Raw genomic sequence first — 17,284 nt, forward strand, 5'->3', positions numbered from 1 at the left:
AAGGGTTCAAAGTTTTGCTAATTTCGTTGGCAAAGCAAAGCGAAAGCTAAAGAGGAGTCTAAGCAACCCCAGTTCAAAGCCAGGGGTAGGAAGCAGTGGGCTTGCAAAAAGCCAGCTTTCAAGCCTGAACAGAAACCATCAGCCTGAAGAGACAGGCCTCCGCCTGGAGGATTCCTGGGTTGGGGGCCGACTCCTTCATTTTGCACACATATGGCAGCAGTCAACAACAAATGCTTGGGTGCAGAAGGTGGTATCTCAGGGGTATGGGTTCCCATTCAGGAGGCAGCCTCCTCAAAGATTTTTTGCACCAGCCCGTCTCGTATAGAGTCGAAGGCCAATGCCCTCCAAGAAGCAGTCCAAAAATTACTGCAGTCTGGTGTGATTGTCCCAGTACCTCCATCACAAAGGGGACAGGGGTTTTACTCCAATCTATTTCTGATCCAGAAGCCAAATGGGTCATATCGACCAATTCTCAATCTAAAAATGTTAAACAAATACATTTGGAACCCGAAGTTCCACATGGAGACGTTACGCTCCATAATGTTGGCCATGGAACCGGGAGATTACATGGTATCTCTGGATGTACGGGATGCTTACCTATATGTGCCTATATCACTGTCTCATCAGTGTTACCTCAGGTATGCCATCCTCCAGGAACATTTTCAGTTCCAAGCCTTGCCCTTTGGGCTAGCAACAGCACCCAGGGTGTTTACCAAGATCATGGTGGTTATGGCAGCTTGTCTGCGCAAACAGGGGATAAGAATATTCCCATACCTCGACGACCTGTTAATCTTCGCACATTCGCAAGATTTACTTCTCAGCCATCTTCAACAGACAATAGTTTGTTTACAGAGACACGGGTGGCTCATAAATTGGGAAAAGTCGTCTCTGAATCCGTCACAGCGGATGGTTCATTTGGGGGCCATATTGGATTCAGACCTACAGAAAGTTAGTCAAGGTGCAGGTCATGGCTCAGGAAGCGTTGCACGCCCTGACAATGTCAGTCCATGCAGCAATGCGACTGTTGGGTCTGATGGTATCAACCTTTGACATGGTGGAATATGCGCAATTCCACTCCAGACCATTACAGCACCTTATTCTGACCAAATGGAACGGAAATCATCAGACGATAAAAAAGCAGACGATAAAGTTTCCAGTAAACGCAAAGAGGTCTCTAGCGTGGTGGCTACAGACAGACCATTTAAACAAGGGGAGACCCTTTTGGATAAAAGAATGGCAAGTCCTGACAACAGATGCCAGCCTGCAGGGCTGGGGTGCGGTACTCGGAAGCCTTTGGTTCCAGGGAAAATGGACCGCAAGGGAAAGTCGCCTGCCGATAAATCTGTTGGAAATAAGGGCCATTTACATGGCTCTAGTTCAGGCAAAGGACAGTCTGCAAGGAAGACCGGTCCAGATCCGCTCAGACAATGCGACAGCAGTAGCGTACCTCAATCATCAGGGAGGAACTCACAGCAAAAGATTGATGGAGGAGGTAACTCCCATTCTAAGATGGGCAGAGTGTCACTGGCCTAGACTGAGGGTGTTGTGGACTCGGGGATTCTTCCGATGGTTGGGAAGAGGAACCACATACAGGACACTGACAGTAAGGTTTAGTGAAATAGTGAAGAGCTTTATTGCAGGAAAAGAACAATTAAAAGTCATATATCATAAAGAAACTTAAGAGGGAATGTCCAGACCCATTGGAGGGTTTTGTGAGCAGTATTAGAGATATTGGTGACTGAAGAAACTGTGGGTGATGTTTAAGAGTCACTGATAACTTGAAGAACTTTAGAGACACAAATGGTTAAAGGAACTTGTGAGCGGAGATTAAGACACTGGTGATTTGTAGAACTTGAGAACGGTGACTGAGACGCTGATGATGTGAAGAACTGAAGTGCAGTGGTTTAAGACGCTGTTGATTTGTAGAACTTGGGAACGGTGACTGAGACGCTGATGATGTGAAGAACTGAAGTGCAGTGGTTTAAGACGCTGTTGATTTGTAGAACTTGGGAACGGTGACTGAGACGCTGATGATGTGAAGAACTGAAGTGCAGTGGTTTAAGACGCTGGTAATTCGTAGAACTTGAGAACGGTGATTTAGGGCCCGCAGCCCACGCTGATTCCAAGGAGCACTGGTGACTGGACCGCAGAGAAATACACCGGCCGCTGAATACACTGGAACCGGTGCAGCGAACTGGCACCTGGAAATGGAGTACAACTTCAGAGATCCTTGCCGGGAACAATAGCGCTGGCATCCACGTCAGGGAAAGACGATACTCAGGCGCCGAGGCTCTGTCCGGCGTCTGACTTTGAATCTCCCGCCACCGCTGGATTGGCGGAGCAGTCTGATGACATCACCTGCCCCCCGTCCACGTGATGCCGGGTGTCATGGCGGCGCCCATGCCCTGGAGAACCGCCGGGAGCCGCGCCAGCCAGACGCTGGAGCCCGTGGCCCACCGAAGGCGGAGGCCGCAACACAGACCAGCAGACACGCAGGGGTAAACGCGGCGAACGCCGCCTCTGGTGTGTGACAGTACCCCCTCCTCCAGGAGTGGCCCCTGGACACTTTCCAGGTTTTGTCGGATGTCTGGAATGGAAAACCCGCACCAGTCGGGGAGCCGTAACTTCAGTAGCTTTGACCCAGCTCCTTTCCTCGGGGCCAAAACCTTTCCATTCCACCAAATACTGTAGATTCTTGTGAAGGTAGCGAGAATCAAGAATAGCTTTGATTTCAAAGTCCGTACCCTCTTCAGCCTCTCCAGAGGTTGGCCTTCGGGACTTGGAATGAAACCGGTTCTAAACAAGAGGGCGAAGAAGAGAGACATGGAAGGAATTTGGTATCCGGAGATGGGAAGGCAATCCCAATTTGCAAACAACCGGATTCAGGACTTGTAACACGGGATAAGGACCAATGAACCTTGAAGCGAACTTCATAGTGGGCACCTTCAAACAGAGATTGCGGGTAGAGAGTCATACCCTGTCACCAACCTTGTATTGAGGAGCTGACCGTCGCTTTCTATCCGCAAAGAACTTATAGCGGCCAGAAACTCTATTGAGGTTGGCATGAACTCGACTCCAGATTTGACTGAAGTGCCGGAGGGTAGAGACTGCAGCAGGAACTTCTTCCGGAGGACAAATGGGTAATTCTGGAACTTAGGGATGAAATCCATAATTAATGAAAAATGGAGACTCACCAGTCGAAGAGTGATACAGATGATTATGGGCGAACTCGGCCAGGGCAACAACTCCACCCAATTATCTTGCGAGGGGGAGAGGTAAACACGGAGAAAAGTCTCTAAATCTCGATTGACGCGTTCAGTTTGCCCATTGGTAAGCGGATGAAAACTTGAGTTTTATTTGTAAGGCCGTAGAGAGAGCTCTCCAGAATCTTGCCGTAAACTGTACCCCTCGGTCAGAGATTATTTCCAGAGGTAACCCGTGCAGGTGGAAGTGTTCCTGAATAAATAACAAAGCTAACTTAGAAGCTGATGGTAACCCGGTCAACGGGACAAAATGTGCCATCTTAGAGAATCGGTCAATAATCACCCAGACGGTGTTATGACCCTAAGAGAGAGGCAGTTCAGTTACAAAGTCCATAGAGATATGAGTCCAAGGCCTCTTAGGAATGGACAATGGGTGCAACAACCCCGCAGGAGGCAGACAAAGAATTTTGTGCTGAGCACATTGAGGACACGAGTTGACATACTCTTGAACGTCCTTCTTCATAGTGTCCCACCAGTAAGATCTTCGTAGAAATTCCCACATCTTTTGAACTCCAGGATGGCCAGAAAACTTAGAAATGTGAGCCCACTGCAACAACCTAGGTCGAAATTTAGCTGGCACAGACATTCTTCCAGGAGGAGGACCCAACGCGGTGGGAGCCGCTGAAATAGAAACTGGACTGAGAATCAAAGCCTTTTCAACGGAATTCTCCTCATCCGAAGCCATTAAGGAACGGGATAGGGCATCCGCCTTGGTGTTAAGAGTTCCAGCCTGGTACTTAATGACAAACGAAAATCGGGCAAAGAAGAGCGCCCATCTTGCTTGACGGGGATTCAAGCACTGGGCCGTCTTGAGATACAGCAAATTCTTGTGATCTGTGAAAATCGTAATTAGGTGTTTAGCACCTTCCAAAAGATATCTCCATTCTTCCAAGGCAGATTTTATTGCCAAAAGCTCTTTGTCTCCAATGGTGTAATTTAGTTCAGCAGGAGAGAACTTGCGAGAATGGAAACCACATGGATGTAACTTCCCATCTGGAGCTTACTGCGAAAGTACGGCACCAATGCCTACCGTAGAAGCGTCAACCTCCAGAAAGAATGGTTTTAAAAAGTCTGGTTGCTGAAGTACCGGATCGGTCATAAAGGCTGCCTTCAACTGAGCGAACGCTGCTACAGCTTCAGAGGACCAATGGCTTGGGTCAGCCCCCTTCTTGGTTAGGGCAGTAATAGGCGCCACAATAGTAGAGACACCCCTTATGAATTTCCGGTAGTAATTTGCAAACCCTAGAGATCGTTGCACCGCTTTCAAGGAAAGAGGCTGAGTCCAGTCCCGAATAGCAGAAAGTTTCTCCGGATCCATACGCAACTCCGTGCCTGAAATAATGTAACCCAGAAATGGAATAGAGGGGACCTCAAAGGTGCACTTGGAAATCTTGCCGTATAGATGGTTCTCTCGCAACCGAAGAAGTACCTCCTTAACTTGTACTCTGTGCTCAGTGAGATTCTTCGAAAATATCAGGATGTCATCCAAATATACCACTACATTTAGGTATAACATATCCCGAAAGATTTCATTAATGAATCCCTGGAAGACGGCGGGGGCGTTGCTGAGGCCGAACGGCATTACCAAGTACTCATAATGCCCGTCCCTAGTATTGAAGTCCGTCTTCCATTCGTCTCCTTGTCGGATACGTATCAAGTTATAAGCTCCCCTTAAATCGAGCTTGGTGAAGACTCGAGCTCCGCGAACTCTATTAAAAAGCTCCGTGATGAGCGGCAAAGGATACTTATTCTTATTGGTAACTTCATTTAGACCACGATAGTCGATACATGGCCTCAGGCCTCCGTCCTTTTTCTTCACAAAAAAGAAGCCTGCTCCCGCCGGGGAAGTAGAGGGACGGATGAATCCCTTCTGCAGATTAGACTTGATATATTCTGACATAGCTTGAGTCTCGGGTACTGATAAAGGATAAGTGCGACCCCGAGGTGGCATTTTCCCCGGAATGAGCTCAATAGGACAGTCCCAGGGTCTATGCGGTGGTAACTGATCGGCCGCCTGTTCCGAGAACACATCTGTAAACTCCCGATAAGCCTCTGGAATAAGCTCTTCGTCCGACTTGGAAGATACACGAAGCGGGTAAACAGGAGTGAGACAATTCGAATGACAAAATGGACTCCAAGAAATTATCTGTGTCGACCTCCAGTCGACGTGAGGGTTGTGAAGCTTGAGCCAAGGAAGACCAAGAACGAGATCATGAGGCATCTCCTGAATCACAAGGAACTCCAGATGTTCTTGATGCAAAGCTCCCACTTGCAGCTTGATTGGCATAGTACGATTTAAAAATCAGACCATTAGGAATTTGGGTACCGATAATAGCAGTTATCGTAATAGGTCGTTCGACCGACCGTAACTTCAAACCCAGATTCTGGGCACAGGAAAGAGAAATAAAATTCCCCGCAGCCCCTGAGTCCAACAGTGCCTTAACGGTTTTGACTTCAGACTCAGAAAACAGAGACACGGAGAGTAAACACTCCACTGCCGTAGAAGATTGAGAAAAAAACCCTAGCTCGACTTTTCCAGAACAAGCTAGGACTGCCTGTTTTCCCGGGCGAGACTTGCAAAGCTTGAGAAAATGATCCGCCGCTCCACAGTAAAGGCAGTCTACCCTCACGACTACGCTGACGTTCTTCTGGGGACAGCCGGGACCGATTAATCTGCATGGGTTCGTCTGGACTTGAAATAACTATTTGCTTAGATGGAAGAGATCGGAATCTCGACCGGTCTGACCGACTACGTTCACCACCTCGTTCCTGCATGCGAAGATCCACCTTTACACAGAGTGAGATCAACTGTTCCAAGGAATCTGGCAGATCTCTAGTGATCAACTCGTCCTTTAAACGATCTGAGAGCCCGTTCCAAAAAGCAGCCCGAAGGGCATCATTATTCCAGAACAGTTCTGAAGCTATAGTTTGAAAGTGAATCACATACTGTCCCACTGTACGAGAGCCTTGTCGAACTCGGAGCAAGTCAGCAGAGGCAGCGGTCGTCCTGCCGGGCTCATCAAAGATCCTTCGGAATGACGTGATGAACTTGGTATAACTAGAAACTAACTGATCTGATCGCTCCCACAATGTTGACACCCACTCCAACGCTGAACCCTCAAGCAAAGAGATAATGTATGCCACTTTAGACCGTTCAGTAGGGAAGTTATGTGAGAGGAGTTCGAAATGTACCGCACACTGATTGAGGAAACCACGGCAATTCTTTGGATTCCCGTTATAACGAGGAGGAGCAGGAAGCTGAAGGCGTGACCTGGTTCCAGACAAGGACGGAACATTGCTAGAGACAACCACTGGAGCGGATACTGGAACTGGAGCTGGAACCACTGAAGCCAGAGAAGTCTGGATTTGATCCAGCCGGCCAGACAATTCGTGGAGATAATGCATCACCTGATTCTGTGCTGCTTCCTGACTCTGTACTCGGGAAACCAGGTCCTGCATGGTGCTTGCCTCTGGGTTCCGATTCCCCGGGTCCATGTGGCCTGAGTATACTGTCACTGGCCTAGACTGAGGGTGTTGTGGACTCGGGGATTCTTCCGATGGTTGGGAAGAGGAACCACATACAGGACGCTGACAGTAAGGTTTAGTGAAATAGTGAAGAGCTTTATTGCAGGAAAAGAACAATTAAAAGTCATATATCATAAAAAAAACTTAAGAGGGAATGTCCAGACCCATTCGAGGGTTTTGTGAGCAGTATTAGAGATATTGGTGACTGAAGAAACTGTGGGTGATGTTTAAGAGTCACTGATAACTTGAAGAACTTTAGAGACACAAATGGTTAAAGGAACTTGTGAGCGGAGATTAAGACACTGGTGATTTGTAGAACTTAAGTGTAGTGGTTTTAGATGCTGTTGGTTTATAGAACTTGAGAACGGTGACTGAGACGCTGATGATTTGATGGACTTGAGTGCAGTGGTTTAAGACACTGATGATTAGTAGAACTTGAGAATGGTGACTGAGACGCTGATGATGTGAAGAACTGAAGTGCAGTGGTTTAAAACGCTGTTGATTTGTAGAACTTGGGAACGGTGACTGAGACGCTGATGATGTGAATAACTGAAGTGCAGTGGTTTAAGACGCTGTTGATTTGTAGAACTTGGGAACGGTGACTGAGACGCTGATGATGTGAAGAACTGAAGTGCAGTGGTTTAAGACGCTGTTGATTTGTAGAACTTGGGAACGGTGACTGAGACGCTGATGGTGTGAAGAACTGAAGTGCAGTGGTTTAAGACGCTGGTAATTCGTAGAACTTGGGAACGGTGATTTAGGGCCCGCAGCCCGCGCTGATTCCAAGGAGCACTGGTGACTGGACCGCAGAGAAATACACCGGCCGCTGAATACACTGGAAACGGTGCAGCGAACTGGCACCTGGAAATGCCGGAGACACTGGAGTACAACTTCAGAGATCCTTGCCGGGAACAAGAGCGCTGGCATCCACGTCAGGGAAAGACGATACTCAGGCTCCGCAGCTCTGAATGTCCGTGGAAGCACCGATACTGCTCCCTCAACGTCCAGATCTGCTAATGCAGGGTCCTTGTTGTCACAGTCATCTGGATCGCCTGTCTTTGACGGCGTGGCTGTTGAAACCTCTATCTTAGAAGCGAGAGGATTTTCGAAACAAGTAATCCAAACTATGCTTAGAGCAAGAAAGCCTTCTTCAGCTTGTGTGTATCATAGAATATGGCAAGCCTATATTTATTGGTGTACTGGAAAAAATTTGAAGATCTTTTAAAGTGTCCAGGATTTTGGATTTCCTTCGAGCAGGATTGGATAAAGGGCTGAAGGTAACTTCCTTGAGAGTTCAAGTATCAGCATTGACTGTATGGTTTCAGCGAAAGATTGCTGAATTACAGGATGTTCGTATTTTCTTTCAGGGAGTTGTACATATTCAACCTCCATTTGTTCCTTCTGCTGCTCCTTGGGATTTGAATTTAGTTCTTAAATTTCTCCAGGGTCCTCCGTTTGAACCGCTTAAGAGAGCAGATCTTAAATGGTTAACGGCTAAAGTGCTTTTTCTACTGGCAATGGCGTCAGCCAGAAGAGTGTCAGATTTAGGAGCATTATCGTGTAAGTCTCCTTTCCTAAGTTTTTTTCCAGACAGAGCAGTTCTCAGAATGAGATCTGGTTATCGTCCAAAGGTGGTTTCAAAGTTTCACCTGAATAAAGAGATTGTAGTCCCAGCTTTTCAGGTACCGGGACTATCTGCGGGAGAAGCGTCGCTGGACGTAGTCCGAGCTTTAGGAATCTACATAGATCGTACTAGTGCCATCAGAAAAACAGATTCTCTCTTCATCCTCTACGGATTCCATAGAAGAGGATGGCCTGCTAGTAAACAGACGCTGGCGAGATGGCTCCGAATGGTAATATCAGAAGCTTTTTATAATGCAGATCTCCCTACTCCGGCTAATGTCTCTGCACACTCTACACGTAAGGTAGTTCCTTCATGGGCAGCACAACAGGGTGCTTCAGCAGAACAGATATATAAGGCAGCCACATGGTCTTCCATTAACACATACATCAGACATTATGCCTTGGATACTTTTGCCTCTCATGACGCAGACTTCCGGCGAAAGGTCCTCCTGTGTAATCAGGAGCGTCCCCACCACTAAAATTGGCTTTGGGAATCCCAATGTTATCCTGTGGACCCAGCCAGAGAAATAGACGTTATGGTAAGAATTTACCGTTGATAACGTGATTTCTCTTATGTCCACAGGTATCCACAGGGATCCCACCCTGACGCACCTGATTTGAGGATCTAGACAATCACTAAACCTCTCCCTTCTTGTATGGAAGGGTGTGCATGTGTGTTCTTATCGCCTAAACAGGTCTCTACCTGATGCTCCTGCCTAAATCGCTGTGGAAAGAACTGATCTGACTGAGTCAGTGAGCGGGACTATATGGTGAGGCCACGATACATCCTGGGAGGCCGGAAAGCTCGTGACCGTGTAGGTGCCATTTCCGCTGTCGCTCAACCATATCCCAATGTTATCCTGTGGATACCTGTGGACATAAGAGAAATCACGTCATCAACGGTAAATTCTTACCATAACGTCTATTTTTCAGACATCTATAAAAAAATCATCTTTTACAGATACACCTACCCAAATTTATGGCTCAAAATACATATTTCAACAAGAGCTCAAGTTAGATTTTAAAACCCGGGTCAGGCTTCTCATTGTTCAGACTGCACAACCAGTTTGCCAGGTGTTTTTTTATCTGTGTAGGGCTCGGTTCACTCTCACCTGCCGTCCAACGCGTTTCAATTACGTCTGGTCTTTGTCAAGGCGTAGGTGATCCAGCAGGTGTAATTTAACTTGTGTATGCGCATGCCCGATAATTTGTGTACACAAGTTAAATGGTAAACTATGTTAAAGTTCTCGGACTTTTATGGAGTATTATATTCTGAATAATCTGACAGCAGGGGTGGAGAGAGGAAAGAGAGTACGTATGCAGCGAACAGAGCACTGTAGACTCTGGCTTTGTGCCAGAATCTACTGTGTATGCACAGGTCTCCGGGAACATGGCGCTCAAGACTTATTCCCAGGGACATCTCTATTGTGCTTGCACAAACCATCTGGAAAATGGCCATTCGGACAATTTCCCAATGATTGCTGTCTGCAGCATATGCAGCTGTGGGCAATTAATTTTTATTACAGTTCAAACATCTGTTGCATAGATAGAATATAGAACATAGGGGTATATTTACTAAGCCTTAGAGAGAGATAAAGTGGATGAAGATAAAGTAACAGCCAATCGGATTCTAACTGTCATGTTACAGTCTGTGTTTAAAAAACAAAATGGCAGTTAGGAGCTAATTAATTGGTACTTTATCTCTCTCCAGGACTTAGTAAATAGTACCTATACAGAGTAAGAAGACTGTGTGGGAGTAATTTGTACACTACATGTTCTATTTATGCCATTGCTATCGTCCTTTCATAGGATGTTTTATTTTCTGAACTCAAGGTACATGTGTGAATGTAGACCAGAGGTGTTCTTAATACAGGATTATAATAAAATGTTTTTGCATTACCATATAAATTAACTCTTTGTGTATTTGATCTATACCCGATGATCCTCAAGTGAGCCTACAATTGCACCTTGATATTTTTTTTATTTTTTTTTTGCAGGTCCAGATACTAAATTAATGCAAAACAGTGGTAAAACGAAATTTAAAAGAACAAGCATTGATCGGCTAATGAATACTTTAGTTTTATGGGTAAGTAGTTGCATAATGACCAAGAGAATAGGATGCTATCATATTTGCTTATGTTTTGTTTTAATTTGATTAAAAGGTTTTCTTGAATGGAAAAGTAGTGAGTGATTAGGTGTTAGGACAAAGTAAGTGTTACGTATTTAAAACCTATAAATATGATCTATGTAATGGCATATCGTAAGAATAAATCCATAATGGTAGATTGAGAATCTTAGCAGACTGGTTGCCTTAAATCCAATATTATGCATCAGTTACAGACCTTGGAAACAAATATTTTGTGGACTACGGCAAAACCGTAAACCAATAGGCACACATCTTAAAGACTGTCAATAATAAAATCACTCTTAGGGCAGTATCCCATTAGACCACGGCTAATGAATGCTCCAGGGGCTATCCAATTAGCCCCAATAGCCAGCACTAATGGGGAAATATGTTTTGCGTGCATCAGGAGGGTGAAACAAAATCCCTTATAACCAGTCTAATTTTTTTCACAAAAACGCATGGGTTCGGGAACTTATCCCAGATTCCATATGTTTTCGCCCCAAAACAGGTCATTTTTCTACCAAAGAAAACGGACTATAATTGGATAACCCGATAATAACCGTCGGGCTAAAATTACGATAATAGCTAGTTTTTTTAGCGCTGGCAATTTAATAACCCCCTTAATGTAACTGAATATCTACGAGTGAATCTACAAACAAAACAGCAGTAAGGCGTGCAGGGTGAATACATACTACAGATTCACTTGCATTAATATACAATCAAATATCAGATAATTATCCATTAACAAGAATATGCCTATTACATTTTAGAATAAAACAGTATTTTGTAGCTGCATTATAATATAATATTCATCAACAATATCTAATGATATATTATACATGGGCAGCACGGATTGTGTAATAGTTAGCATTACTCCCTCACAGAACTGAGGTCTTGGGTTCAACTCCATCATGGCCCTAATTGTATGGAGTTTGTATATTCTACCCATGCTTGCATGGGTGCTCTGGTTTCCTCCCACAAACCCCAAAAATATCTTGGTAGGTTAATTGGTTCTGAACTGGTAGGTCAGTTGTGAACAAAATGTATGTGTGTGTGTGTGTGTGTGTGTGTGTGTGTGTGTGTGTGTGTGTGTGTGTGTGTGTACATGTGGTAGGGTCGGGAATTTTGACTGTAAGCTCTACTGGGACAGGGACTGATATGAATGACCAAATACTCTCTGTAAAGTGCATCGGAATATGTACGTATAAATTATATAAATAACTGATAATAAAAAAATAAACCAAATACATAGAGGAGCTTTAGAGATTAATATGAAGGCATGTCAGCAGAAAGAAGGGAATCCTGAGCACGTGCCCCTCTTGCCTTGTGATAAAATTACATTCTTGAATAGATCCTAGGTTTTCTAGTTACCAACTGAGATTCACACTTAGAACCTTTCCTGAGTTATGTCAGCTATATCCTCGGATGAACTGTCCTTACAGATCTCTCAGCATTTTAACCATGTTTGTACACAGGAATAGGCATTTATTTATATATTGTTTTTTATGCAAGTGATTTTGTGGCTAGGCCAATATTCACAACATATGTGTAGACATCAAATAAAAAAAACAACTCCCCTATGTTTCAGCACCACCACATACCATCTACTACGCTGCAGGACACGCCCTTGGTAGTTTGAAACTTGAATTTATATAAAATTACTTAGCATTTGTTTCAAGAAGACTAATGCTGAGTTAATCTGTCATCTGCTATGGGTGTGGATCGTTGGGTCGACAGTAACTAGGTCGACAACTATTGGTTGACAGTGACTAGGTCGACGCGTTTATTAGGTTAACATGGAAAAGGTCAACGTGTGTGTTTTTTGATGGAGGGGGGTTTGGTGTTGTTTTCTTCGGAAAATGACCGGGAATACCAATTAGTGCACCGTGTACCCTCGCTTAGCTCGCCATGCTTCGGGCAGGTTACTATTCCCGACCGTAGTCCACGTGTATCGTAAAGTATGAAATATTTGCAAAAATGAAGAAGAAAAAAAGTGAAAAACTCATGTTAGCCGTTTCATGTGTTGACCTTTGCCATGTCGACCTAGTGACTACAGTATGTCGACCAATAGTGGTCAACTTAATGAGTGTCGACCTAAGTGTTGTCGACCTAAAGACCGGATACCATCTGCTACATTGTGGGATAAAAGGCATTGTGTTATTTATATTGCATCTAGTGTATTTTAGGATCAAGTGATTAGGGAAAACTAGAATCACAAAATGTGTATTTTCTTCCTTTAACTTAATTTGATACTTTTACCTTTCTGTTGGGAAGCAGGGCGTTACAGTTGTGCACACAAAGTTAATGATTTATATTGAAGTTATCACTGGGTTTGTTGCCTGTATTGCAGATATTTGGCTTCCTGGTTTGTATGGGGATCATTTTAGCTGTTGGAAACTCCATTTGGGAGCACTGTGTAGGCAGTCGTTTCAGAATCTACCTGTACTGGGACGAGGTGGTGAACAGTGCTGTGTTCTCAGGATTCCTGACGTTCTGGTCATACATCATCATACTGAATACCGTAGTACCCATTTCTCTCTATGTAAGGTAAGCTTAAGAGCAATTGCCAATTAAAGTTATTATCTTAAGCGATACCTGCTAACAAGGAGCTTGGAATTCATTATATGTAAATCTGCGTTTTCTGCAGCACCAGAACAACTCCCATTATCTGTTCCCAATTCTTGTAGCTCATCTGCATATTGCTTGTCTTAGCTAGCAGTAAGAAAATGAAAGATCAAAATTTCATGTCATAGTGTAATTACATCAGTTTCAATCTTAAACCATAGTGTTGTCTTTTCTAGACCTTAATTTAAACCACTCTAATCGTCCTCACCTGTAGTGAAATCAACATTCCATAGTAAATTGAGTCTTTTCTTGGTTTCCGTTGTTAGAATTAACCATTTTCATTGAATTATGTCAACAATTTTGTTTCCTTCTTGCTTCATTCAGCAGTTGACAGGTAAGCAGTGGGGGCAGCATTGTCACTCCTGCACCTGAACACCCAGGCTTGGCATACCTCATGTAATAGTCACTGTAGAATTGCCCCTTTGTCACCCCACAGTTCACCCATTTTCTCTTAGTTCTTTTCCTCATACCCATATTCACATTTTTCCCCAAATACCTTATTGTAGAATGGTCCTATAGATATTTAAAACAGCTGTATGCTTTAACTCTTACTTGTATATTATTTGTGTGTGTATATATGTGTATTCATGTGTGCATTCATACTTCAACATGTCAGTATGCGACAAGATCTTTAACACATGCAGTGTTGCGTTGCAAAACGGTAGTTTATTATAATGGTGTAGTATTAATATAATCCAAAACACAGGAATACAGATTTTGTTAAACTGTGTATATATATGTATATATGTGTATGGTCCGGACACACCTGTAAGATGCTGTATCGACCCCCCGGATAGCCAGCGCTGTCAGTCACCTTGTGGCCGCATCCTTCCAGGGTGCGGTCATATAGTGAAGGGTCGCACACACGTGCACTGCGGCCGGTGCGTGTGCGCAGACTCTCTGGATGAAGCTGCTGCGTACATATACCCTTAGTCATTTTACATTATGTAGTGTTTATGTTAAAGCTTCTCTGTACCCAGTACTGCTGACCACTTTCAGGTTTTTTTTGTCACATATGGTTCTTTAGTAAATGTAGTGTTTACATGACTGTACCGATCTGTACGTGTGTTTAGATGGATAGATAAATACCTAGACTTGTACAGTGGTATATCCAGTTAATGCTCATACTACATATACATGCAAACGTGCAGGGATTCGTGGCATAACAAATGCTTGCTGTACTGTTGCTGGGGGAGTACAGAGCAGGGACGAAGTGCTCACTGCCCTGACACCTTGCAGTCCTGTATAACGTCAGGCTCCCGCTAAGATGACATTTCTGCATTTCATGTCCTTTCTCCTTTGGATTTGCCTTAGGTACTAGAAGCAAATATCATGGGGGACGCATTTCAACAAATTGAGGGGGAAAATTATAAAGAACACAAAACACCCCCAAAAAATTTGTGTTGACCTTTTGATCCTGTCGACCTTTTGACCGTCTATCTTTTTAATGCCTATCTTCTATATCACACTCGCCTCTTAGAGTGGGTGGGAGGGAACACCTTCTCTGGCCGACTAGCCTGCTGCTTGGAGCATCCTAGAGATGCTCTGAATGGCATAACACACGGCACTGTGGGAAAAGACATAATGTCTCTACCCACACAGTGAGTGAGCCAGAGCAGGGCGCGGGTTTCAGCGGAGGGTGAGTATGGCTGGCATCCCGCCCTTTGCGACGACATCGGCCACACCGCCCTCCTTACGGCCCTGCTCATGGCAAATAAAGTAATGTTATAAATTTTGAAAACTGCAATACATCACAAGCGCTCAAAATCATTAATACAATATCACCAAGACGTTCCTTTTGGGTTGGATGAGATGTTTTTTTTATCTGATATTCTCCTTTGGTTCAGATAATTTGGGTGTGAAGTCTCCAACAAAGATAATATGGAATAAAACAGACGTAATAAAAAACCAATGTGTAGTAAATCTGTGTTAACTCTTGTAATAATAAAGTAAGTATTAGTGCCTTTTTAGAGGCTTTCTTTTATATTATAAAAGACTAAGCAGAATCCAAAGCGTACCCCACTCACACTTTAAGCGGGGATATATAAGCACATCAAGGTTTCTTTTATAGGAATGGTAGCTTCTACCGTTTTATACACCCAGTGTGGATCTCAAAGGGTTCAACCGAGCAAAGCTGTGATTTATATAGATCTTAGATGAAGGAAGTTGATGCGTACCCCAACACTCACACTAGGAGGGCAGATGTAAAACCTATCAAGGTATCTTTTTCTCCTTAGGGTGGAAGTGGCGGTCCTGGTGTAGTATATTCCAACTCACAGATCGAACCACGAAAACTCCAAACAAGATGACATGAAAGAAACAATAGCGAGAGACAACCAATGTGTAGTACGTTCTATTAACACTATTAGTAGTTAGTGAGGTATGACTTAAATACCTCTAACTGGCTAAAGTGATTCCAAAGCGTACCCCACTCACACTTTGAACGGGGACCATAAAACACATCAGGGTTTCTTTTTAAGATACTGGCTTCTACCACTTGTGTTACACCCAGTGTGGGACTCAAGAAATTCAACCAGACAAAGATGTGATGAGCAATACTGATGCGTACCCCAACACTCACACTCAGAAGGAAGGTGCAAAACCCATCAAGGTATCTTTCTCTCCTTGAAGTGAACAAATAATTATCCAATATGGCGTACCCCAACTCACAGTTTGAGATACTGGATGACTCCCATAAAGGTATCTTTAAAATTCCAAATAGGGAATGGTATTTCCTGCTTGAATCTAGTAGTTTTCCATTGTCCCCAAAAAAAAATTTGTAACTCCCACAACGAAATAAAGGAAGGGGGTTACAGATGTTTATTCACAGTACATGAAAAAATAATAATAAAAGGGGACATACGGTAGGAAAAAAACATGCAGCAGCACATGAAACAATAGAATAAAAAATGGCAAAGAGGAATGTTTGGAAAACCACTTGCACAAAGGTAGGTAAAAATGTAAAAATAAAAAGACAGCAGGAGTGTGAGTAGCTTGTCACTATCTGGATTTTTTTATTCTTTTTATTTTTACATTTTTACCTACCTTTGTGCAAGTGGTTTTCCAAACATTCCTCTTTGCCATTTTTTATTCTATTGTTTCATGTGCTGCTGCATATGTTTTTTTCCTACCGTATGTCCCCTTTTATTATTATTTTTTCATGTACTGTGAATAAACATCTGTAACCCCCTTCCTTTATTTCGTTGTGGGAGTTACAAATTTTTTTGGGGGGACAATGGAAAACTACTAGATTCAAGCAGGAAATACCATTCCCTATTTGGAATTTTAAAGATACCTTTATGGGAGTCATCCAGTATCTCAAACTGTGAGTTGGGGTACGCCATATTGGATAATTATTTGTTCACTTCAAGAAGAGAAAGATACCTTGATGGGTTTTGCACCTTCCTTCTGAGTGTGAGTGTTGGGGTACGCATCAGTATTGCTCATCACATCTTTGTCTGGTTGAATTTCTTGAGTCCCACACTGGGTGTAACACAAGTGGTAGAAGCCAGTATCTTAAAAAGAAACCCTGATGTGTTTTATGGTCCCCGTTCAAAGTGTGAGTGGGGTACGCTTTGGAATCACTTTAGCCAGTTAGAGGTATTTAAGTCATACCTCACTAACTACTAATAGTGTTAATAGAACGTACTACACATTGGTTGTCTCTCGCTATTGTTTCTTTCATGTCATCTTGTTTGGAGTTTTCGTGGTTCGATCTGTGAGTTGGAATATACTACACCAGGACCGCCACTTCCACCCTAAGGAGAAAAAGATACCTTGATAGGTTTTACATCTGCCCTCCTAGTGTCAGTGTTGGGGTACGCATCAACTTCCTTCATCTAAGATCTATATAAATCACAGCTTTGCTTGGTTGAACCCTTTGAGATCCACACTGGGTGTATAAAACGGTAGAAGCCACCATTCCTATAAAAGAAACCTTGATGTGCTTATATATCCCCGCTTAAAGTGTGAGTGGGGTACGCTTTGGATTCTGCTTAGTCATTTATAATATAAAAAAAAGCCTCCAAAAAGGCACTAATACTTACTTTATTATTACAAGAGTTAACACAGATTTACTACACATTGGTTTTTTATTACGTCTGTTTTATTCCATATTATCTTT

General features: G+C 43.5%; 1 protein-coding gene across 3 annotated transcripts in view; it reads left to right on the forward strand.

The window, feature by feature from the left end:
* The window catches only part of ATP8B4 (ATPase phospholipid transporting 8B4 (putative)), a 498,700-nt gene that overhangs the window by 352,284 nt on the left and 129,132 nt on the right, over nt 1-17,284 (forward strand). For all 3 annotated transcript variants that reach the window (XM_063926015.1, XM_063926016.1, XM_063926013.1), the window contains 2 exons: nt 10,409-10,497; nt 12,887-13,083. In XM_063926015.1, coding sequence (XP_063782085.1) covers nt 10,409-10,497; nt 12,887-13,083 — 286 coding nt within the window. The remainder of the gene's footprint in view (nt 1-10,408; nt 10,498-12,886; nt 13,084-17,284) is intronic.

This window comes from Pseudophryne corroboree, chromosome 6 (genome assembly GCF_028390025.1).
Source record: "Pseudophryne corroboree isolate aPseCor3 chromosome 6, aPseCor3.hap2, whole genome shotgun sequence".
NCBI classification, from domain to species: Eukaryota; Metazoa; Chordata; class Amphibia; order Anura; family Myobatrachidae; genus Pseudophryne; species Pseudophryne corroboree.